A 23,239-nucleotide genomic window follows, 5' to 3' on the forward strand; every position below is an offset into this window, starting at 1 on the left:
TGTCAGTCATTCTAAATCAACCAAGATGGTTCATGTAAATATACTATATAACATGGATATTAGAAATGGACATTACAAACATGACAAAAGCTTCCAAAGGGACTGAATTAGCAGATACCTGGAAGAGCAAAAACTAACAAGAAAAACAAAAACTTTTCACCTGGGATCAGACTTGGACCATGCACTAATGTTGCATGATCAGTTTGCTTTTTAGATGTTTGCATACAAGATGCACAAACACATAAAATGAATGGGTTTTTTTATGTACTGGAAGATGACATACAAAGGGGTTAGACTTGTACAAAATGTCTAAATTTTCTCCTACATTTTGTGAGGTGTGTCCAACTCTGTGTATCATAGACAAATATATTCAAAAAAGATTTATTTTGCATTTGTAAAGTACAAAATACATCTACATCTAACACGTGGTGCTTTTTGTTGGTTGAAACCTTCCAGTTTCACTTCCCTCTGTTTTCATCTGCAGTGAAGTGAAGCTGAATTTGATCATTTGATCGACAATCAAACCTTGACTTTTTTTAATGCAGGTTAATTCATTATGGCTATGTAGCTAATTTCTTTTTAATTTCCAAAATGTTGCCATAGCCAGGATACATATTGGCTAGCTTATGAAGCTAAAGTATAAAAAGAAAAAATAAAGAAAACATTATCTTATCTCTGCTTTTGTAGGTCGTAAAACTTTATAATCTTTCACAATCAAATATGTTTATTTTAGCCTCACCTACCTAAAAGAAGAATGGCTAAAATAATTCTTCAATCTTTTCCAACCAAGACAGAACAGAACTTTAAAAAGGAACTCGGCTTGTAAAACACAGTAAATGCTACATTTCTTTTTTGAACCATGTGCCGAGAGGGAAGTGGTAAAAGGAATGAGAGACGGAGGAAAGCTGAAGTAGATGGGACTGCATTAGTGAGCATAATGAGAGTGTGAAAGCGCTAAAAGACCCGACGCTGACAGGTGCTTTAATGTGGTCTCTATCCTGGTTCTTCACTGCAACACCTCCTTCAGTGTCTTTCACAGAGGTTCCCAGCTCTGCTACCTCATTAAGAAAGTGTTTGAATGCAAACAAAAGCCTTAATGTGCTGTTGAGGTACATGGTTTGCTCAACGTTTACTGTGTGTTTTCCACCTTTACAATATGTGACACGATTTTCTCTCTCTGTCGGTCTCTCTTTCCCTCTGTCGCAGGCAGAAATCGTCAAGCGTCTCAGTGCCATCTGTGCTCAGATCATCCCTTTCCTCTCTCAGGAGGTAAGTGCTGCCAGACACACTTACACACGGGCGCACAAAATATGCCCACAAATAAAAAACAAAAAAAAACTCGGCTGTCAGGTCTATCAGTGGCAAAAATAATTAAATAAGTAGTTCCTGGTAGAGCAAGTTAAAAGGTGAAGTGATTGAACACAAGTTCTGATTTAGGTGTTAATTGATATACATGATATACTCATTAAGACATATGCAAGCATGCATATTGATAAAAACACAGCTCATTACCTTTGTCTCGTAATGGCAGATAAATTGGAACTGCAGAAATGAATGCTGTGGATTTCACAGTCACTCCTGGTGTTTGTGATTCAAAGAAAAATAAAAAGCAGTTCAGCATTTATGCTTTAGTATATATTTATACTTTAGTATCTGGTAAGAACAACAAATTGCCATTTTAAAATGTGCAAACTCAATTCTGTTGCAAATTGTGCATGGGTTTGATGTTGAAAATTAGATATAATTAACCCTATGTCACTTTTTTTTCTTATCTTTTGAACTTACATAATATGATCATGTATTTTTTATTTTAAAATGTTGGGTTGTCAGAAATATATGCATACTTTTTACTAAAAGAAATTGTTTCTCTGTACATTTCAGTGGGATTTTTGATGTTAGCAGACTGAACTTTATATTCATAAAGATAAAGTGGAAGGAAAAATGATGCATGCTTTTATAAATATCTCAAAGAGAAAAATCAGAACCTGCATTTTGTATTATGCTTCATTGAATCGATGCTTTGTAGAGCCACCTTTTGCTGCAGTTGCAGCTGGAAGTTTGTTAGGGCATGTCTCCACCAGGTTTTGACATCTGCAGTCAAACATTTTTGCCCATTTTTCTCTGCAAATGAGCTCAGACTCTTAGATTTGATCTGTAAACATGAAATGTCTGATCTTGCCGCAGATTGTTTATTACATTTAGATCTAGACTTTGATTAGGTCATTGTAATACATGGAAATACTTTGATCTCGAAACCATTCTGCAGTAGAATGGTTTAGAGATTCAGTTTTTCTTCCAGTATTGGCCTGTATTTATCTTTGTTACCTTTCCAGTTTAGCTGTCACTTCATAAAAAATACATCTCTTTAGCATGATGTTGCCACCAAATGTTGCTGCCACCAGTGAAACTTGGTGGTGGCAGAAGATCAGTTTTGATTTGGTCAGTCCAGAGAACCTTCTTCCACATATCTGATCTGTTCGCTATGGCTTGTGACACATACAGAACAGACTTTAAAGTATGTGTTGCTTTCTTTAAAGTTTGACCCACCACTTTCTTCTACAACATTTACATTATGATTGTAAACTAATGGCGAAAAACTCAGTGGGTGTGAATACTTCTGGAAAGCATCAAGTTTCTCTTTCCATCGTAGTTTGCTGCTATGGCACTGGAGGTCTCATCCAGTGCTGTTTTATGATCAAAGGCAGCTTTTTGAGTTGAAAAACCACCATCACTGATGCTTCATATGTGGCCCACTGATTAAATGTTACATCTAAGGGAAATCCAGAGGCAGCTATTAAAGTTTTTGTGGCAAAGACATGCTGACATTTGGATTAATGTGTTGTTTTCAGAACATTTACATCTTGTAATCTGCAAACCGAATACAGTCATTTCCTAAAGACTCCTTTCACTTGTCTTATTATTCGCTCCTTCGTGTGTGTTTTGATCCCATTCATCATTCTGCGGTGCATCTATGTGCCTTGATTGTGTGAGCGCGAACATGAAACCCTGCAGGCTCCTCTGTTTGTCTCCGAATGTGAGTGAGCTCTGATGAATGTGCTACCTGGAGACAGCAAGGTCAAAGCTCTGTCAGTTTGATCAATATTAACACTGTGTGTCTTCGGGTGTGTATGCGCAAGCTTCATCACACATACACACGTATGTTTGCATTTGTGTAGTTCATTACATAGGGATGATGAATAAACAGAGGTGAGATTTTAGTTTGTGTGGATTTTGATGTGTGTAGAGATCTGCCTGCAGAGGTTGCACATGTTTATGTTGCTTTTGTGTGAATTGCATTGTTTTTTGAGTAACTGTGGTGGTGTACTTATTAAATTGACCAATCTGAGTAAGAAACGCAATTTGACACCCTTACTTACTTATACTTACAGCATATTTAGTTTCTTGCAAAAGTGTTTACTTTCACATTTTAGTTTTGTTACAATCAGAAAATCCGGTGTATGTCATTTAATTTTTTCTAATAGACAAACATAAACACAAATAAAAATCTAATAATTGTCACATGCATTAGAATTCAGTTCTTCTATACAAACCCTGATATCCTTGTTGTGCAACCAGTTGCCTCCAGGATTATTAGAATTAAAAAATGTATCCATACCAATATAAATTAAGTTGTTTTAAAAGATTTCAGAAGTTTTGTTATTAGTGAACAAATAGCATAATCAAGTTTAGGGAACACAAGATATTTCAGAGCAAACGTTGTGGAGAGGTTTTAAAGCAGGATTAGATTATAGAAAAGTATGCCAAGCTTTGAACATCTATCTGTTTAATCCATCATCCAAAAATGAGAAAAGAGTCAAATAAAAACCTGCAAAACCACAGACTTCCACCTAAACTGATGAACATTAATAAGGGAAGCAGTCAAGAGATCCAAGGTAATTCTGAAGGAGCTGCAGAGCTCCACAGCTCAGGTGAAAAACATCTGCTGACAGGAAAACCCTTTATTTGAGAATTGCAAGAATGTAGCCACTGTTGAAAGAAAGCAATAAGAAGTCCTGCTTTTATTTTTGACACAGACCAAGTAGAGAGGGAAAACAACTTTAACATGTCAACTGGTCAACTTTAGCACGTAAAATGCTGTGTGTAGTTTCAGATTTTTATTTGTAAAAAAAAATGGATGCCATGTATTATTACACTTCAGGTCAGCAATTACGTTCTATTACATACAATCCTAGTAAAAATCGCAGGTTTGTTGTAAAATGTTATGAATACTATTCCAACATACAGTCCCTGCACAATATAAATTACACCCATGCTTGGAGCATGTCTCCATGTGATAATGACTGTGTGTGTATTAGTGTGGTAAGGTTCTGCTTGAGTTATGCTGTTTGTTTATATTTGTGTTTAGCACCAGCAGCAGGTGGTCCAAGCAGTGGAGAGGGCGAAGCAAGTCACCATGGCTGAACTTAACGCCATTATTGGGGTGAGTCGCATACATTCATCAGCGTAAACACACCTACATACTCCTCAGGTAACCAGACATGAACTATAGTGCATTTTTGTAAATTGTGAGAACTCTGACCACTAGATGGCAGAAAAGGGCTTCTAATATGATTCTTTGTGGTTGTTGAACATGCATCGACAAGCATTAGTGAAAAACATGCACTACCCTGAACTGGGTAGGACTGACGCAAATGATAACCTCCACAATGGAAAAGTCCTACTCTAAACTATGAGTTAATACGACTATGTATGTCATCTGCAGATCCTGATGTTCAGACCTTAAAAGCTATTTACAGATCCAAACAGTTTGAAATGACTGCTATTGATATAATATTGATATAGTTACTCCTGATTTGGGTATTCTTTTGTCTTCATGCAAGCCAATTAAAGAAAACCTGAAAGTATTTAGCGGCCTGCAAAGCAAACTTGTCAGCAAGGCTACATGTGTAAACTAAAAAGCTGGACAGTGATTACTGTACTGCTGAATTTTGCAAATCTTTGATAGCATGCTGGTAATTAAGAACACTAATAGATAATTTGCAGCTCAGTTAAATAGAAAAAAGTGTCATCTTTTGTTACACCAGTGAGCTAAAATGACATTAAGTCTTATAGAAAGAACAATACTCTTACTAATGGACTTCCAGTAGAGTAAGAGTATTCACAGCCTTAATAACAATTCACTCATATGTTTTTTCTTCAGTTCTGCTTCACATTTATTTCAAATAAATGTACTCTAGAACAACAGAATTTGTTGTAGATCCCTGGAGAAAGTCCACCATCCTGTTGCAGTGGTGCCAGCTCTGCAGGGTGTATGTTTGTTTTCACATAAATGCAGTGATGGTCCTGAGTGCTGCAGTAGATGGGGCTTTTCTGCAGCTTGTCAGAGCTCTGATCACATTACTGTCTACTTAAAGCCCCTTTGTTCCTCGCAGCTCCACAAACACTGCTGTCTCTAAGGTGTGTGTGCTCTGGTGTGTGTGTACGTCTAATGTGCTGGATTGAGAAAACAACACATGAAAACGCGTTCTAATGCCCCCCTCAGGATAATAGCCCTGCTTTATCGGTAGATGCTCCTTTGCTCTCCAATCTCTCCTCCTCTATTTTTTTCCATCTGTGTTCATTTTCTGCCTGTATTTTCCCCATCCAGCCCTCCACATAATCTTTGATCATTTTCTTCATCTTATTTTGACCGTGTCCTCCTTTCTCCTCTCCCATCTGTTTTTTTTTTTTTGCTCTCTGTGCGCTACACTTTTCCTTCTTTTTTTCTGAACTCATTTAACTTTCCTCTTTGTCCGTCTTCGCTCTTCACTGCCTTTATGATTTCACTCTGTTTCGCCTTGTTTGCTCTGAAACTCAAGTATTTTCCTCTCTTTCTTATCCTTTCTGTTTTCCCCTGGCCCTCTCCTCCCCTATTCCCTCTCCTGGCTTTTCTTTTGTAATAAAATCCCATTGCCTCAATATTTTACACCTCTTACCAACTCTTTCTTTTCTGTTTTTCCTTTTCTTTTATCACATTTTGGCTTTCATGTTCACAATTTTTTTATTTCCCTTTGTGTCCCTGATGTTCAACTTACTTCTCCTTATATTTCATTTTTGCTTTTTGTTGTCTTAGTCCAGTCTTTATGCCTGATGTCATCCACATCCTGTCTACTATCATTCTAATTTCCTCTGATGTTATAATTTAATCACATTCACCTTCTACTTTCTCCTGTTTCATTTGCTGCCTCCCACTACCTTCTGCCTTTGTGTTTTTATCTCCTTTTCTCTTTTCAAATCTGACTTTTCTAACCTCCTTTTTTTGTCGTTTCCCATCCCTTTCTCTTCTTTCCCTGTGGCCACAGCAGCAGCAGCTCCAGCACCTGTCTCACCACGCCCCCGGCATCCCTCTGACACCGCACCCATCAGGCTTGTCGCTTGGTGCGGGGAGCTCTGGGCTTTTGGCTTTGACTGGAGCGCTGGGGGTCTCCGCCCACCTCGCTTCCAAAGACGAGCGAAACCATCTTGATCCAGAACACCTTAGAGGTAAAAATCTGTGGATCCTTTGCCAAGCAAGACAAACTGTAAATTTTAATGATTGATAAAAACACATTATTTTCTGTAAATCTAAAACCAATTAATTAAAGTTGGTAAGACAAGAGAAGATGCCATTCAGTTACAACAAACTGAAACTTCTTAAACTTATTAGGTCAGATAAAAGCAAGTTTGAGTTTTTTGGTAACTAACGAAAGCAAATTATTCACAACAAGTCAAATTATCACAGAACTTGTTTTCCAGACACTAAGTTAACCTTCCTCTGTGGCCATTTCAGTTCCCAGATCTATTCAATTCAATTTTTCAAAAAACGCTATAAGAGAAGAATAAAAACTTTTTTTTTTACTTGACAGTCAGTATTTTTAGAATGGAAACTAATTTGGAAATAAAGCATATTTTATTTGTCATTGTATGCTTTTCAATGGCATTAGAAGTCCAAATAACCCCTAAAAATATCAAGTTCACTGTTGTATAAAAACATGACAAAGTAAAAAAAAAAAACCGAAAATCAACAGTTGAAATCACGCAGGGATCTCAAAACATTGCTTTTAAAGCTACACCAATCGATTCTCATCTGTTCCCAAAGGCTTCCAGTGTTGTCTGAAATGATGCAACAGAGCAGCAAACATGTCCCTGTCTACAAGTCACAAGTGTGCTGTAGGAAATAAATAAGTAAATAAAAAAATGAATATATACTTTTTGGCCAAAAGAAGCACAGTGTTTTGCAAATGGTTGCACACGATACCATGAATACGTGTATTTCTGTATTTATATAGAAATTTTTGTGTTGGTTAAATTACATTTCCTTCATACATGAAGGGAGACATTTAGACAGCCACAGCATAAAATGTACATCATTCCTATTTTTTCAGACAAGATAAAATGCAAAATAGCACACTACATCATTTCTGACTGGCAGCATCTTTTTTTTTTTTGCTCACCTTTTGGACGGAGTGCAATATTTCCTGTTTAGATTTGTGTCATAAACTGGACTGATGCATTCATGGAGCTTGTGTGGATGAGAAAGAAATGCCTTTTCCGACTGAACTCTGATTCACCCCAGTAGAATATCTTATCTTCGTGCTGCGGTCTCAGGCACCGAGCCAAGAGGCTTACGCATGAGTTAAAGGACTCCTAGTTGGAAAAAAGCAGAAATAAATAAAAAGTAAGAATCGGAAATAAGAAGATACAAGTGTTTAGACATGTTGTCATGCTAATAATTTGTGCATATATATATATATATATATAGTTTGCTTGTATCTTTAATGTAGGGCTGAAGTGGTAGTTCATCCCAACCTTGGCTGACTCTTGGCTTGTTGTTGTTGTTATTATTATCAGCACTGACGTCAAACCTTCTCTCTTTTCTCCATAAATCTTATTATCTCTGCATTGCTCTCTGCGCCGTCCCTCCCTCTGCCACGACCCAGAGGGAGCCCCCAGCAGGGTGAGTACTTTTGCTGGTGTGTGCGTGTGTGTGTGTGTGTGCGCATATTGATGCAAGTGTTTTGTACGCCCACATTTCCCTCTGTGCGTGCTTGTGTGACAGTGATAAACTGAAGGAAATTGAGACACACTGTAAAGTGGCCTCGCAAAAAAAAAAAAAAAAGGCAGGGTATGACTGGAGTTGTTTCAGGAGTATCACAACCCAACAGCAGCACAATAGCAGCTCATCACCGTCAGCCTTGAGCTTCTCAAGGTTTTCTACATTAGACTAACACTGTAACACTTCACATTTCTCTGAAAGGACCTAAACTACCCAATGGATGAATAGAGAACTGATTTTTCTTTTTCCACTGAGGCTACAAATGCTCCAGTTGAGATTTAGACAATTAACATAGCTGTCTGTAGAACTGATCGCTTTGAGATTTAACAACTGAGTGATGGCTATTTCATTAGATGTTTCCTAATGCAACCCAGTCTGCAGTATCATTACTTCATATTAGGAGTAGAATTACACAGCTGTCACGCAGCAGTGAAAAGACAGCAGTGTACCAGAAAGCAAAAAAATGGATTTTCTATGAATGACTGCACTGATATCTCCAATATTTTTCCAACTTCCATACTCGGCGTTTTCGAAACCTTCCTAGTTTGAACTCGCTCTGTTTGTGGATCAGTAGAACAAACAAGCACAATAAAAACATGAAATTGCCAGTGAAAATGTTTAAAAAACTCATCATGAGCCGGAATGATCATAAAACAACTTCAGCAAATTTCAAAACCAAGATCCAAGTGTAGATATTTCACTTTATTGTGGAGTTCAAATTATGCATCCAAGCTGCAGTATACAAACTTACATTTAGCTAAATGTTCTCTAACAAGTTCAGAAAAAAACACACACTTCTTGTGTGTTGTCTCCAGAACACTTATTGAAAAGTATGGCCATAGTGTTAGAATATATTTTTCATTAATGTAAGTTTAACTGTCAAGCACGGTGGTGATAATATAATGCTGAGGGCTGTTTAGCTGCCAGTGGTACTGGTGAATTGTACTAAATAAATGGGAGAATGAAAATGTCTTCAAATTGTTTAACTTTACTTCAGCTCATCAGCTTCAGAATTGGTCGTTCTAATCTGAGAAAATAAAATTCAAATTCATCCCAAAAATAGACATTCATGCCCAAGATGGGTGTTTGTAAACCTTTTGTTAGCAATAAATCATTAAAATTGCTCAAGAGAAGAACAAAAATTTGGAAAATTAAAGCCAGCATATCCTTGCTCTGGGTTTTACTATGAAATAAAAAAATATTTAAAAGAACTGCTGTTTTCACTTTCTCTCTCTACAGTCTCATCACAGAACAAAACCTCCTGCATAATTTAATTTCTAAACACAATATTGATTGTAAAGCACAGGGAAAATATGATTCTCATTAGTGTGGGCTGAACTTACTCAAGCATTGTGAACGATGAGCCGGGAGGGGAAAAAAGCACAAGAGAAATGCATATCAATTAGCATTTAAAGCTGCACAGTAGTAAAATATGCTGCAATATAAAATGAATTTAAGTTTGTGAATCTTCACTGCAGTTTACTGTGTAATCTCTTTCGTCCTCCACTGCTCTGCTTGGTTCTCCGTCCTGTGGAAACCTCTAAACCCTCACTGTTCCTCTGCTCCCCACATGAGGGGCAGAGAATGACAAGTGGCCTTCACTGAACCTCTTGTCCTTTCCCACGTGTACAAACACAACACAATGCTTCGATCGAATTTCTTCGGCACTGAGCAGCAACACAGGCTGCATTGTAAATATGGCTGAACAGCTTTATTACCCGATAATGAGAGTCATATTTTACACGAGGACTGGTGTGTCCAGGGCAGAGCACTAATTAGCTTTATAGGCTGTCCTGTGTGCTGCTATGGCTACGGCTTAACCTGTGCTTGTGTCTGCATTTCTTGCTGTGCGTGTGTGTGTGTGTGTGTAGGGGTGTGTGTGTGTGTGTGTGTGTGTGTGTGTGTGTGTGTGTGTGTGTGTGTGTGTGTGTGTGTGTGTGTGTGTGTGTGTGTGTGTGTGTGTGTGTGTGTGTGTGTGTCTCCCCAAGTGTTTCTACACACCATTACCTGAATAACTGAGGCGGGTGTGTGTGTATTCACACTCGGTTTTTAAAACATGATTGATTATGTCCTTTGATATTCTTTCTTTGCCTATGCATAGCTTCATCACCTGTTTCTATTTCAATAATGGACCATAATATTTCTACCTTTCTTTGTGTCTGCGCCTGTCTTCAGAGTAAGTCGGTGTCGTCAACAGACAGCCAGCCCACCGAGGAGCGCCAAGGACCCTCAGGAGGATACTCTGCCTTGCAGGGAGGGGCTGAGGCCAAGAGGAGGCGCTGTGATGATAAAGAGCCTCTCCCTCCACACTCCTATGTATGTGTTTCTGCCGATTGCTGTAATAGATTTGTACTTAAGTTGTATTCTTATGTCATGTATCTAAATTAAGCACATGAAAAGAAAAGCATCAAGTGTCACTTAGGATGCTCCACAAGTTGCATAGTGGGTGTGTATTTGGATGACGGGTGTAAAATTTACAATGTTCTACTGCATCCGGACTTCACTGCAATCTCATTTTATTATTATTCACACCTGGTGATTGTCTGATGACATTTCAAACCTACATAAGCAGTCGATGAGTCCCACCAAGTGGAGAACAAATTATGAGCTGGAAAAAAAACAAAACAAAACAAAGTAAGTCATACTGCTAACAGGTGGAGCAAGTTCAAATATCTGGCATCCTGAGGTGAGTGAATCTTCATCAGTACAGACAGAGCATTATTGTGTAGTAAGTGCTACAAGATTAATGCAATTAATAATAATAATATACTGCACAATATAACATATTAAATACTTGCTTGTTATCAGAAATAGGAATAGTGTACTCATGATACAATGAAAATGGTGCACACGCACACACACACGCCAACAATCAAGTTTCAAAGTTTTAGCCAAACAGCAATTTGAAAGAATAAAAAAACAAAACATTATTATAAGCATAGTTGTTAACAATCATGCTTGTTAACAATAAACTAATGATAACAATAAAACATTATTGTTAATCATAGTTTAACAATAATGTTATGCTTAACAAATTACAGGTCTTACAAGTTTCCCAGTAAATAACTGAGATATTTAAAAACCGGATCAATTGGCTGTAAGGTTATTATTTTCCTTTGCATTCTAACCTGCGAGTTGAACGCAGCATTCGTCTAACATAAGACAATAGTAAATGTACTGGAAATAAACAGCATCACACAATAGTCACCCATTGAAATCCAAGTTCCTGCTTGATTGATGTCCCTCAATAATACAAAGTAAGTTAAATATACAGAAAATTATTGAAATAAAATCAGTTTGTCTTGTCTACACCAAATCATTTTCAGCTATTTGTTCAAAGAAAGCACTGTGTAGATACACACTCTCTAATGTGTGTGTGTGTGAGATGGTGTGTGCGACAAATTGCCCATGACACTACAGGCCTCAAGGGGGTCGAGAGCCCATCGTCGTTTAGAGCCACGTTTGGTTTGGATGGGTCTGCTGGGGCAGAGCGAGCAGCCAGAGGGGATGTAATGCCAGAGGAGAGACAGCCAAGGCAGATAGCTGTAATGAATTAGATGGTTGTGTGTTTGCAGTCGGTGAGATTGATTGACACAAGGAGTTTGTCTAGAGAAGACTGCCTCCAGGAAAATCAGTTCGGCATCAACAACAGCAACCTAAATCCTTCCCATTAGCGTGAAACAAGCAGGGATAGTTTCAGCTCTCCAAACGTCTTTTCTCTCGTTCTATCTGTCGAGACGTATTTCACCACTTATTTCTCTTGGTTTTCCTGTTGGACCGCCGGATTTTTCTCCGTCTTTTTAAAACCGCTTCGCCTTGGCCGTATGTCCATCCGGCGGCTTGTTTTGTTCCAGGAATAGACTAAATGACTTGTCCTGTTTGGGCTCTGCATATTTAGGTACTGATGTCAATAGAAATATCAGAGCACGATCGCATCAAAGCGTTGTTGCCATGGCGACTAAGTGCCATCGTTCTCACTTCAGGAAAAAAGAGAGAGAGAGAGATAAAGAAAGAGAGAGACGGCTGGACGAAGAGCTAAAGATGTGCCATGGATGGTGCAGAGCTGAAAGAGTGTGTGTCTGCAGACTGTAAGAGATTAAAAAACAGAGTTTGTATAGGAGCGATGCTTGGTAAGATCATAAGGTACAGTATCTCTGTGTTTAATGTTGCATGGAGGACAGACAGTGAGAGGAAGCAAAAAGCAGCCAGGAATATTGATTTATTGATCTGTGTGTGCACTTGAGCAACTGTGCATGTCTTTCTTTATTAAAGCTCTTTATTTCTAAGTAGGGTTTACTGTACCATGGGTGTAGAAGAAATAACGTCCGTGTGCTGTCTTTCTATCTGCAGGACAGTGATGGAGACAAAAGCGAAGACAATCTTGTGGTGGACGTCTCCAATGAGGCAAGTTGCTGCACTAAAATTGACAACCTCATGTTTACAGTGGCTCTGCTCAGCATGATCAGCTCACTCTTCCCATCAGCTCTCTCAAGACTTGCAAAAAAAAATTCCAGTTCATTGATTTATTTTTTTATTTTTTCCCTTTGCTTTCCTCTCGCTGCTCTCATAAACCAATTTTTGGCTGCAGCAGATGGCTGTTTCATGTGTAAAAACTTTAATAGATTTCTTGTACTTTACCCCAAGCAACACTGCTTGCCAGATATTCAGTCAGTGAGTGAAACTGAGCATTTAGAAGCCTGTTATTTCATTCGTTCTTGCACTAATTGAGACTGAAACAAGTTAATCATATCAGATAAAAGGTTAAAAATATCTCAAAACTGTTTGAACATAAATAAAAAATAGTAAAAAATAATCATAAGTCACAAAATGCATCATTCACAGGTTTTTTTATAGCAGTTCTCACTCAGGGCAAATATTACTAAAGATGTAGGTTATCTTTCCAACCTCTAAAAAGAATGGTTTAAATGCAAATAACTCAAAATTAATTAGATGTTAATGTAGTCTGAATGGCCACACAGAGATCACTTGGACTTTGACAAGCAAGACGCAATATTTTTGTCATTGATGTTGGTTTTTATCATCAAATAAAAAAAATTGAAATTGTTTTTTTGGTTTAAACAAAAAAGAAAAAGCAGGTAAACTTTCATAAAGGGAAGTAGGAAGTAGACGACAATATGTTTTTATTGCTTGGGGTAAACATTGAGTATAGGCTAGTTGCAGAGAAGCCAACCAGATAATTTCATCCTTTCTGCACACAGTAGTTAAAATGCGCAGTTTTTGTTTGGCCTGGTTTCCTGCTCCTTATCCTCTGTGTGCATGTCTGGGGAACGTGAAAGGAGTCAGCAGGTACGTTACTCGCTCAGCTGTCCGCTGCAGTTTCTTTGTACATAGGGAGAACTCTTGTGTAAGCTCATTATCAGCTGCCACTGTTTGTGCTCCCTGCTTGTGAAACATGTTCACGCACACATGCCCACACACCGACACAACACATACATTCACAAATGCTTTCCACATCGCCTCAAATCTTTCTCCTCGGAGTGTATTTTTGTCCTCCGTCTGCACTCTCGAGGCTTCTGTTCTTCCGTCTCTCTGCCGTCTTCTTTTTCTCCATTTCTTTAGCGCTCTCCCCTTCTCCTCCTCTCATTAGATAACTACAGTCTGGTTAGCTTAATATATGCAAAGCCATTTATGCCCCTGGAAGACTGTAGTTCTTTTAATACCTCACGCTGTGTACCAAAATATTTCTCCTCTAAGCCTTGTGTATCTTGATTTTGCTAACAAAAGCAGAACTGGTCTCTTGTGTGATTTAGAAACTGCTACAAAAGCCGACAGGAAAAAAAAGAAGAAGTGACAAATGTGGTTTATGGAACCAAAAAAAGAAATACTTGTTTTTGCAAGGACTTCTTTGCAACGTAGAGATTCCACATGCATTTACATAAATGTGGCTGTGCGTGGGTTAAAAGTGTAGTTTGAAGTGTGCATGCATGCCAGTGTGTGTGGCACAAAATGACTGCTGATCACTGTGACCCACTGCGAGAGATGTGCCTGCTCTGTTGTGGAGGAGGCAGCGCTGGCTCAACAGTGGCTCCGGTGATGAAAGCATCTGTAACATGCAACATTATCTCCAGGTCCACATCCTGCTGCAACCACGCCAGTGACAGTCTCTTCTCTCATGTAATGTCCCCAGAGCTCTCACTCTATTTAAAGGTCCAACTAGAAAGAAGAGTCAGTATAGTCAGCGTGACAGTAGACCTGCTGTTGGCTGCAGCGAGGTTGAACAATTACCAAAGAAAGAAACAGCAGCTAATGCTGCCTGTTGTAACAGTTTACATTCACCTGGATTCATCTATAAAGTGAGGCAAAGTGCATTGATGAACTTACAATAATTTCTTGTGAATATACTGTATCTATAGTGTAAGATTTTGTTTAATTTTGCAGCTTTTGCACATTTAAGTTGACTTTTAGTCAACAAATTGTGCACTTTATAATGTCCTCGTTGCACAACTTTTAAATTTGACTGGTCTTGCATGGACTGGTAAAGATGTAGGTTATCTTTCCATATCTTTCCAACTAAGTGAATTTTTTTACTAAACATGTTGAACCACTTTATGTTGCTTATGTTATGCAGTTAAACTGCTGGGGTCAAATTGGGGAGAGTAAATTAGCTTTGTGGAACCACACCCATTTTTGCTGTCAGCGGCAAGAGCAATGGTGAAAAAAACCCAAACATTTTTGTTAATCTTTGCAGAAAATCATTTGCTTTGCAAAGTTAATCAACTAGTTTTGTCAATGTCGTGTCCAGTGCCTTTAAAATTTCAAGAAATCAGCATTGATTAAAAAGTAACAACACATGAATTTTAAACACTTTAAATGTTTTTGCAACCTTACTTTATTCATTTAGGAGCCCAACTCTCCCACCGGCAGCCCGCCTCACTCCCCCCATGGGAACGGACTGGACCGGGCACCGACTCTGAGGAAAGAGCTGCCTGGTTCCTCGAGTGCAGGAGAGGCGCCTTCCACACCAAACCCCCGCAGCCCCACCCCAGGGAAGGCCAAGGACCCTGCACAGGTAAAATATGATGCAAAAAGTTCCTGCACGCATTGCAGCTTGTTTATATAGTTGTTGGATGCTAAAACGTTATAACCAGTGTTTTTTTAAAAATACTTTAATGATAAAAGAAAACATATTCAGTTAGTCTCCATTGGTTCTTCATTATTATTATTTAATATATATATATATATATATTTAATATATAAAATATCTGATTGAAACTTGTGTTAATAAAAGACGATTTTATTAACTACTGTTACAAAACTGTTCCAGTAGCTTTTTGACTAATTCTAAAAAAAAACTAAGGAGTATATTTTTAAAGTGTTGATAAGATAGCTTCAGTGCTAGACAGGGACATTTTTGATTATTTGATGTCTCCACAGATGGATAAGTCCCAGTCTCCACTGTCCAAGTCTGGCACTCCGTCCCCATCCCATCGTGAGGCTCTCACCCCGGGATCAACAGGAGCGCCTGGAGCTCCAGGCCCCAGCACCTCCTGCCTTCGTCTGGTCAGCAAAGCTGCAACAAGTGCAGACCCACTTGGTGAGAATTATGCAAGTTAAATAAAAAATACCAAAAATTCTGCCTTCATGTTGTAACTGCACACAAAACTAAGGGAAAAGAACCAAGTGTCAAGTACAAACCTAATATTTTATTCATCTCATCAGTTAGAGAGGAAACCTGGCATGTAACAGTTATCTTTCAAACATATCTACCTAAACAAGTTAATAAACTTACTATAATTAAAACTTAACTTAATGAAGTATTTAATTCAGCTGTTGTGACCTTGATTAGATTTGGACCCAGTCTGTCTCTGTCCTCCATTTCCCTCTTTCCCCTCAGCTTTTATTGACTTTCATTATTGTTCCAGATATGATTGTGGCAATGCTATCCCCAGTTTTTAGTATTTACTTTATACCATTCTAACTGAATCAACTAAAAAAACTTTAGTTTTAATCTTTTAAAGTTTTGGAAATGTTGGTCTGGTACATGAAAGCTGAGATCTTTTGCCAGGCCAGTATGAAGAGGATCAGTCCATTCATCTCAGCCCCTCTGTGACTCGTGTGTTTGTGTGCTGCACATGGTTCCCCCTTCCTTCAACCGCTCCCTCCTCTTTCCCTGCCTCCCCAGCTCTCCGCAGTCCCATGTCTGTGCCCCCCGGTTCATACCCGGCTCATTTTGGCGTGGTCTCCCACGCAGGGCTGAACGGGGAGCTGGCCAGCCCGGGGGGATTCGGAGGAGCTCTGACTCTCTCTCCACAGATCAGCGCCGCAGCCAGCGCCTACTCCCGCAGCCCCATGGTGAGCAACAAGGCCAAATTATTCTTCTCTGTCAAGGTTTGATTTATGATTCAGATCCAGCCCTCCCGACTATCCCGGTACTGTTGAAATATTTGATGAATTGGCTCTGCATTGTCCGTATCAGTGCAGTGCATTCGTTATACTCTCAGAGTTGTCATGTTTACAATGTTTAATCAAGTTTCATAGAGAGAAACGTCTGTAGGGAAGACAAAGTTTCGGGTCGGTTGCCTCTGACAGGAGGTTTTGCCTTTTCACATTCCTACATGTAATCTGTATCACGTCTGCCTGTTGCATCGCGCACCTGAGCACATAGGAGCTCAGATGAAATGAAATGGACCAATACACATTTGGTCTGCCATTGTTGTGAAACCAATGTGTAAATCGGTTCTTTAAATCCATGTCAAGGTGCCTTTTATTCTTGTATTTCTTCTAACCAGGTGGCGTATGACTCTCGGTCTCACCTAAGAGCTCCCGGCCTGTCCTCCTCTCTCCCTGGTTCCTCTGGTGGAAAACCGTAAGTACATACTTACATCATTTGCAAGCCTAGATGTGATATTTAACCCAGTTTGCATGAGCATAAGAAAACTCCTCCTAGATCATAAACTCACGACTCAGCGTATTTTAGATTTCCATTGCTGAGAGCAACTTTTATTTAACTCTTTAAAACTTGAGGACTTTCTCTTCTCTTTATTTGTTTCGGATGCTTATGTATTTAACGAGGTTAAATATTCACGGCTTGACCGGGGTTTTTATCCAGCTGCATGCAGTGCGAATGTAAAATGTTGCCACTTTCCTCCACATTTTGCTGCACACTGTCAGTCATCTGGATGAAAGAGGATCACATTCCAACATACATAAAAGGAAGTGTAAGGTTATGTTTTCGTGGCTTAGATAATAGTGAGGAATCACATCAGTGTGATGCAAGGACAATTGATTAGAGGAGCTGAGTGGAAATATTTACTCTAACATGGATTACGACCATGAAACGGCAAAAGTAGGATTGAATTCTCATGTTTTTGGCCGTGTTTGTCAGTCAAGCTCTCTGTATTGTGCACAACATATGACTAAACCTGATTGAATGATTTCACCTGACAGTGCTTGGTAAAATAGTCTTTTTTCCACAAAATGTAGATAAGACCTGATAGGCTGTCATTGCTGCGTGTTTTACCTGATATGTGTCTATAGCACCTTTTTACATATATTTTTCTCAATTAGCTGCGTAGTATTGAAGATGGGTGTTGTTGATGTAGAAAATATTGTTTTCATAATTTATAAGAGCTTTTGCCCGTTATGTGGATCGTTCCTATATTGGTTAATGTGTAGCAAGTGTTTGGATTGACCTTGTTGGTAGAAGGGTTGCTGGACCCGGCACCGGGAACGTTCAGGAAGAACGAGTTTGTGAAAATGTGTTATTGTTACACAGTTTCTCATGTCATGAGAATCTCATTGCTTGAAAGGGATTAGACCGATGATTTCATTTTGATGGATTATGATGTATAAAGGAGCTTAGATATCTATTTTTCTTTGTTGATCAGTGTCTTCACCAGAGGTTGAGAACATGCTGGATGTTCTATTATTAAAACCAGCTCTGATAGGTTTTCAGGTGACTTTCACATCTTTAGTTCTGGAATATATTCAACAGTTTTTAAATGTTTTATGAAAAAACATTGTGAGATCTTCTTGATGTAAATACATGGTGAACCAAAGTTTCCTTTGTTAGATTCAAATTTGTCCTGTGGTATGGTGAATTGCACAAAAATGAAATAAAAATTAGTCAAAATTCAAGAAATCTTTAAGGAAAAAGGTAAGTGTTGCCCATAATCGTTTTGAACTGGCTGTAATCGTGTTACCTAAAGTCCAGCCACTGAAAGAAAGATCTTCTGTGCTCACTTTTTTACACTTTTTATGTTGTTTGGCAGATCCAGCTACTGTGATATTGTTCTTGTCTTACAGAGCAGCAATTCATTCTTGTGCTGCTAATTTGAAATCATAAAACAGGCCTGGCTTCCAGCCGCTACTCTATTGATCGGCCATTAGCGGTGCCACACCGCCTCTGCCTGTAATACAATCTGCCATCATGCATTTGCGCCCACAGCTGCTCTGAGCTCAGTAATTTTCCCAAATTTGAACAAACACAGTTTGCAACTTTCACACCAATGTGTGAGCTTTCTGTGGTTCTTATTGAATTTTGTGTATTTAATTCTTGCTGAGTTTTTGTGCTCTCATTGATTGATTTCATCTAGTTCCCTAGTACATTTTACTTTATTCTCCTTTGCATCTTAAATTATAAAAAAAAAGAAAGTCTGTTTTTCAGTTTTTTATTTTCCTCTCTCCTTCCCAGCGCCTACTCGTTCCACGTGAGCGCCGACGGACAGATGCAGCCGGTGCCGTTCCCCCCCGACGCCCTGCTGGGCCCGGGCATCCCGCGTCATGCCCGTCAGATCCACACGCTGAGCCACGGGGAGGTGGTGTGCGCCGTCACAATCAGCACCTCCACACGCCACGTCTACACCGGAGGCAAGGGCTGCGTCAAGGTGTGGGACATCAGCCAGCCGGGAAGCAAGAGCCCCATGGCCCAGCTGGACTGTCTGGTGAGACATGATGGATAAGGTGTGAAGGGGAAACCTCTTTCAGAAAATGATTCTTAAATTATCCCGACCACCTCCCCTCCTGCCCCCAAAAATAAATATTTCACATTTCAGAAACTTATTGGATAAGAGACCAAAAATGATTAAATTTAATAGAACTAGGTCAAGCAAAACCCTCCTTTCACAGAAAGTTTAAAATCAGGTCAAACTCAGTACATGATACACAGAAGCTACGTTGCTCAGATTGTTTTTGTGTTTCTTTTTTAGTAGCTATGCTTCTGATAGTAACTGGGATTATTTTTCAGATTTTGCTGGATAGAAAAAAATCTTTGACACAAAATATTTTTTATTAACCAGCTGCAAATTTGTTATTTTGTAAAACATCTCTACAAGGGCATCTACAAGACTTACTTAGCTATTTTCTTTTCTGTCCTCTTGGTGGTAACTGTTCTCCTTATCTTTTCAAATCAGAACAGAGATAACTACATCCGTTCCTGTAAAATCCTCCCCGACGGTCGGACCCTGATCGTTGGAGGCGAGGCCAGCACGCTGTCCATCTGGGATCTGGCCACGCCGACTCCCCGCATCAAGGCGGAGCTGACGTCATCCGCCCCGGCCTGCTACGCCCTGGCCATCTCCCCCGACAACAAGGTCTGCTTCTCCTGCTGCAGCGACGGCAACATCGTCGTCTGGGACCTGCACAACCAGACGCTGGTCAGGTAGGTTTGAAAATGTTCAAAAGTATTTCAATTTGATCTGCTGTTGAAATTCATGGGAGAGGGAGAAGTGTGAGGAAAGCATGAAGGAAGAGAAGATAACCTTTAAGGAATGTAATAGGAGAAGGAAAGAGATGAAGGATAAACTTGCTACGGGGGGTATAAAGAGATTAAAACAGCCAGCTTTGGAATGACAGGAGAGAAAGAAACACAGGAAGAAGGGCGAGGGAAGGTGCTGAGGTAAGGCTGACGAGGACTGGCAGAAAAAAAAAAAGGATCATGTGTGGGTGGGCTCAGGGCAGTAAGTGCTGCAGGGAAAGAGGGAATAAAATATATTCATTCTGACACCTCTAGCAGAAAAGAAGCAAAGACACGCACAGAAAGCAGAGTCTGCAGGATTTGTGTATTTGCAGGTGTGTGTGTTTCTCTTTTCTGAAGCTCTTGTGTGTGTGTGTGTGTGTGTGTGTGTGTGTGTGTGTGTGTGTGTGTGTGTGTGTGTGTGTGTGTGTGTGTGTGTGTGTGTGTGTGTGTGTGTGTGTGTGTGTGTGTGTGTGTCCTTGGTAGGCAGTTCCAGGGCCACACAGACGGAGCGAGCTGCATCGACATCTCCAATGATGGCACCAAGCTCTGGACAGGAGGGCTGGACAACACGGTCCGCTGCTGGGACCTGAGAGAGGGCCGGCAGCTGCAGCAGCACGACTTCACCTCACAGGTCAGAAAAAACAAAGCAACTAAAACATAAACATATATTAATGCACTAGAAAGAAAAAAAATCTAAGTTATTTGATTGCCAGAAGTTTTCAGACGAACACCTTGAAGGTGCTGTTTATTTAATAAGTGTTGTTTAGGGATGGTAAGGTTAAAGCAAAGCTTTTCCTCTTGTGTAAATAAATGTTTTGAGTGAGAAAAGGTAAAATGTTTATTTAAAACAAACCCTTTTCCAACTTTTAATGATGGAACTGAGTGGGATTTTGTCACAGTCTATAGCCTACGAGAGAGAGTATTTTAAAGAAGTGGGTAGGTGGTACCCTGTATTGTACTGCCTGGAAGAAAATACATCTGAAATGTGTGACTGATTTCAAATCACTGGTTGTAGATTTATCATGCTCACCCTGAGGACTGCTGGGTTTTTTGTCACCAAATCCTACACTGTCTTTTCGGTCAGATATTCCCAATTAATGCTGTTAGAAATTGTTTCTTACATATGTGCGGTTCTTTGGACTTCATTTTGAAATACAGGAATAATAATTAAACTAGCATAATTTAACTTTTGCTGCTTTACAATCATTCTTTTGCTTTGTAATCAACGCATGTTCTTTATGCCTCACATTCAGCTGAAAGTTTTTCACAAGTGGTCGAAGTCGACCCACCTTACACCTCCGATCCAGTTTGAGGGGAAATCACAAACCCTAACCACTGCAAACTTTATGAAATTTTGAAATTAGTGTGTCGTAGTGATATCATGATAAGCACAGAGAGCTTCAGAAGCAGCAGGAGTCTGTGATGCACCAAATGATCTTCCACAGTCTGTAGGATCTTACAGTCAGCAGAATCTAATGCAGATAACAACATGACGAGAATCGGGCAAACTTGTGGTTGCATTTATAACTAAATAAATCTGGACTGTAACACGAAGCTCAACTCACACGTTTCACACATTGATCGAATCCTTTTTGGTTCCTTAATCTAATCTGCATGCTCTGGAAGCACACAATCATAAGATGGTGGGTTCACTAATTAAAAATAGATTATATATTTTTTTTTATTTTACTACTGGCTGATTACTGGTGAAGGCCAATCCTGATGGAAATCCGTCCATTATGGCCACCAGTCAATATCTTGGTGAATTTCTTTAAACTAAAAAAACATTACACAGTGATTGTTTCTTTTTTTCTTCATCTTCATCAATGACCTTTTTTTTTCCTCCTCGCACACTATTCAAATAAGTTTTGAACTTTTATCTTCTCCTTCTCTAATCCTTCCACCTCCATCTCCTGTGTCCCAGATCTTCTCCCTGGGTTACTGTCCGACAGGCGAGTGGCTGGCTGTGGGGATGGAGAGCAGCAACGTGGAAGTGCTGCATGTCTCCAAACCCGACAAGTACCAGCTGCACCTCCATGAGAGCTGCGTCCTCTCCCTCAAGTTCGCATACTGCGGTACGTGCACAAGCATTTTTTTTTTTTATCCTGCATTTATGTAGCCTCCAAGAGCAACTTGGAGACCAGTCCTCCCTGGACTCCTGGTAACATGCTGCGCTGTGTGTTCCTGTTATTTCAGGAAAGTGGTTTGTCAGCACAGGAAAAGACAATCTGTTGAATGCATGGAGGACACCATATGGAGCGAGCATTTTCCAGGTGAGAGTTGAACTCCGTGACTGTTTATCCTCTACACAAGTTAGGTACAAAACAAGACGCAGCACGTCCAAATCCAAATGTTCATGTTTGGACTTTTGATTTGGGAATGGCTCGTATGTTTAGATTGTTGGTGACACATTTATATTCAGCCTCCTGGCAAAAGAAAGAGGGAGAAACATTTTAAATTGAAAAGAAAATTGCTGACCTAAGGTGACTTTTACAGGCTTATCAGAGGGTGCAGGATGCCAAACCTCAACACACACACAAGCAGCACCTCTATGTCATAATTCCACCTAGTCCAGGTGTCCCATTCCAGGCTAATGGTGAATCACGCATATGCAGAGATGCAGTATTTTTAGCTGAGCCAGTACATCTGCGTGTGAATGAAATGAGAGAAGGGAGATGAAGATCCATTTAAGCTGAGTGTTCTGTGTGTGTGGGGGGGGGGGTGTGTGTTTAGCAGTGTGGCTGTCATATTTGTGTAATCTTCTGTGGGCAGCAGGGTTGGCGGCTCCTGTCTCTCTCTATGGACCCGAGAGGAGAAGGCAGGCTATCTTGCTTTGTTATCCAAATGCCAAACGTTGCTCCTGCCAAGCAGCTCCCTCCTTTCAGCATGTTACACAGAGCTGCTCTCTTCTCCCCTCCTCCTTCCTGCTTAATGCTGTCTTTTCTGTTTCTGTCTCCTTGTGTCTCTTTAAAGCCACACTCATCTCCTGATTGCATGTTTTTACTCTTTTTTTCGCTTGGATTTCATTTTTTATCTTCCCCAGATTTATTTGAACCATGTGTTAATTTTTTCTCTGCTCTGCCCTTGTTGCAACTTTGTTTTACATATCCTGCCTTTAGTTTTTAATTAGTATAAAATTTCTTCTTTCATCCTTTATTATTTCTTGCTCAGTCTTGGCAACACAACGTTATTCACAAAGAGTACATCTTATCAATCCTCCAAATATCATGGTTGTGCTGCAAAAGCTATGTGTTTTGCTTTTCTCCACAATTTAGAGATTGTAACGGTGTTGTGTAATAAGTTGCAACAACATGTGCCTATTAAGTGAGGTACTTGTCTTTGATTAGGCTCTCTAGTTATTTGTGTTGTTTTTAGCATTTATAATGTTGAATCATTTCAGGAAAAGCTGACAGGATATGTTATATAACCACTAAATTACTGGTTTTTGCGGGGGGTTTTAGGATAAATTTAATTATTTACCTGCAAGAAAATTTTCCTGCTTTTTT

The 23,239-nt window shown here is 39.5% G+C and overlaps 1 protein-coding gene across 3 annotated transcripts in view; it reads left to right on the top strand.

Moving 5' to 3' along the window:
• LOC102222156 (transducin-like enhancer protein 4) overlaps positions 1 to 23,239 on the top strand; it is an 84,040-nt gene that overhangs the window by 54,714 nt on the left and 6,087 nt on the right. Inside the window, exons 5-19 of one of the 3 annotated variants that reach the window (XM_023339522.1) lie at positions 1,207 to 1,269; positions 4,367 to 4,441; positions 6,303 to 6,483; positions 7,920 to 7,936; positions 10,211 to 10,351; positions 12,386 to 12,439; positions 14,898 to 15,065; positions 15,431 to 15,590; positions 16,179 to 16,348; positions 16,786 to 16,862; positions 18,690 to 18,939; positions 19,408 to 19,655; positions 20,217 to 20,364; positions 21,658 to 21,808; positions 21,930 to 22,006. In XM_023339522.1, coding sequence (XP_023195290.1) covers positions 1,207 to 1,269; positions 4,367 to 4,441; positions 6,303 to 6,483; positions 7,920 to 7,936; positions 10,211 to 10,351; positions 12,386 to 12,439; positions 14,898 to 15,065; positions 15,431 to 15,590; positions 16,179 to 16,348; positions 16,786 to 16,862; positions 18,690 to 18,939; positions 19,408 to 19,655; positions 20,217 to 20,364; positions 21,658 to 21,808; positions 21,930 to 22,006 — 1,980 coding nt within the window. The remainder of the gene's footprint in view (positions 1 to 1,206; positions 1,270 to 4,366; positions 4,442 to 6,302; positions 6,484 to 7,919; positions 7,937 to 10,210; positions 10,352 to 12,385; positions 12,440 to 14,897; positions 15,066 to 15,430; positions 15,591 to 16,178; positions 16,349 to 16,785; positions 16,863 to 18,689; positions 18,940 to 19,407; positions 19,656 to 20,216; positions 20,365 to 21,657; positions 21,809 to 21,929; positions 22,007 to 23,239) is intronic. The other 2 variants (XM_023339524.1, XM_023339523.1) reach the window with 2 other exon arrangements.

The sequence above is a fragment of the Xiphophorus maculatus genome, chromosome 9 (genome assembly GCF_002775205.1).
Source record: "Xiphophorus maculatus strain JP 163 A chromosome 9, X_maculatus-5.0-male, whole genome shotgun sequence".
NCBI classification, from domain to species: domain Eukaryota; kingdom Metazoa; phylum Chordata; class Actinopteri; order Cyprinodontiformes; family Poeciliidae; genus Xiphophorus; species Xiphophorus maculatus.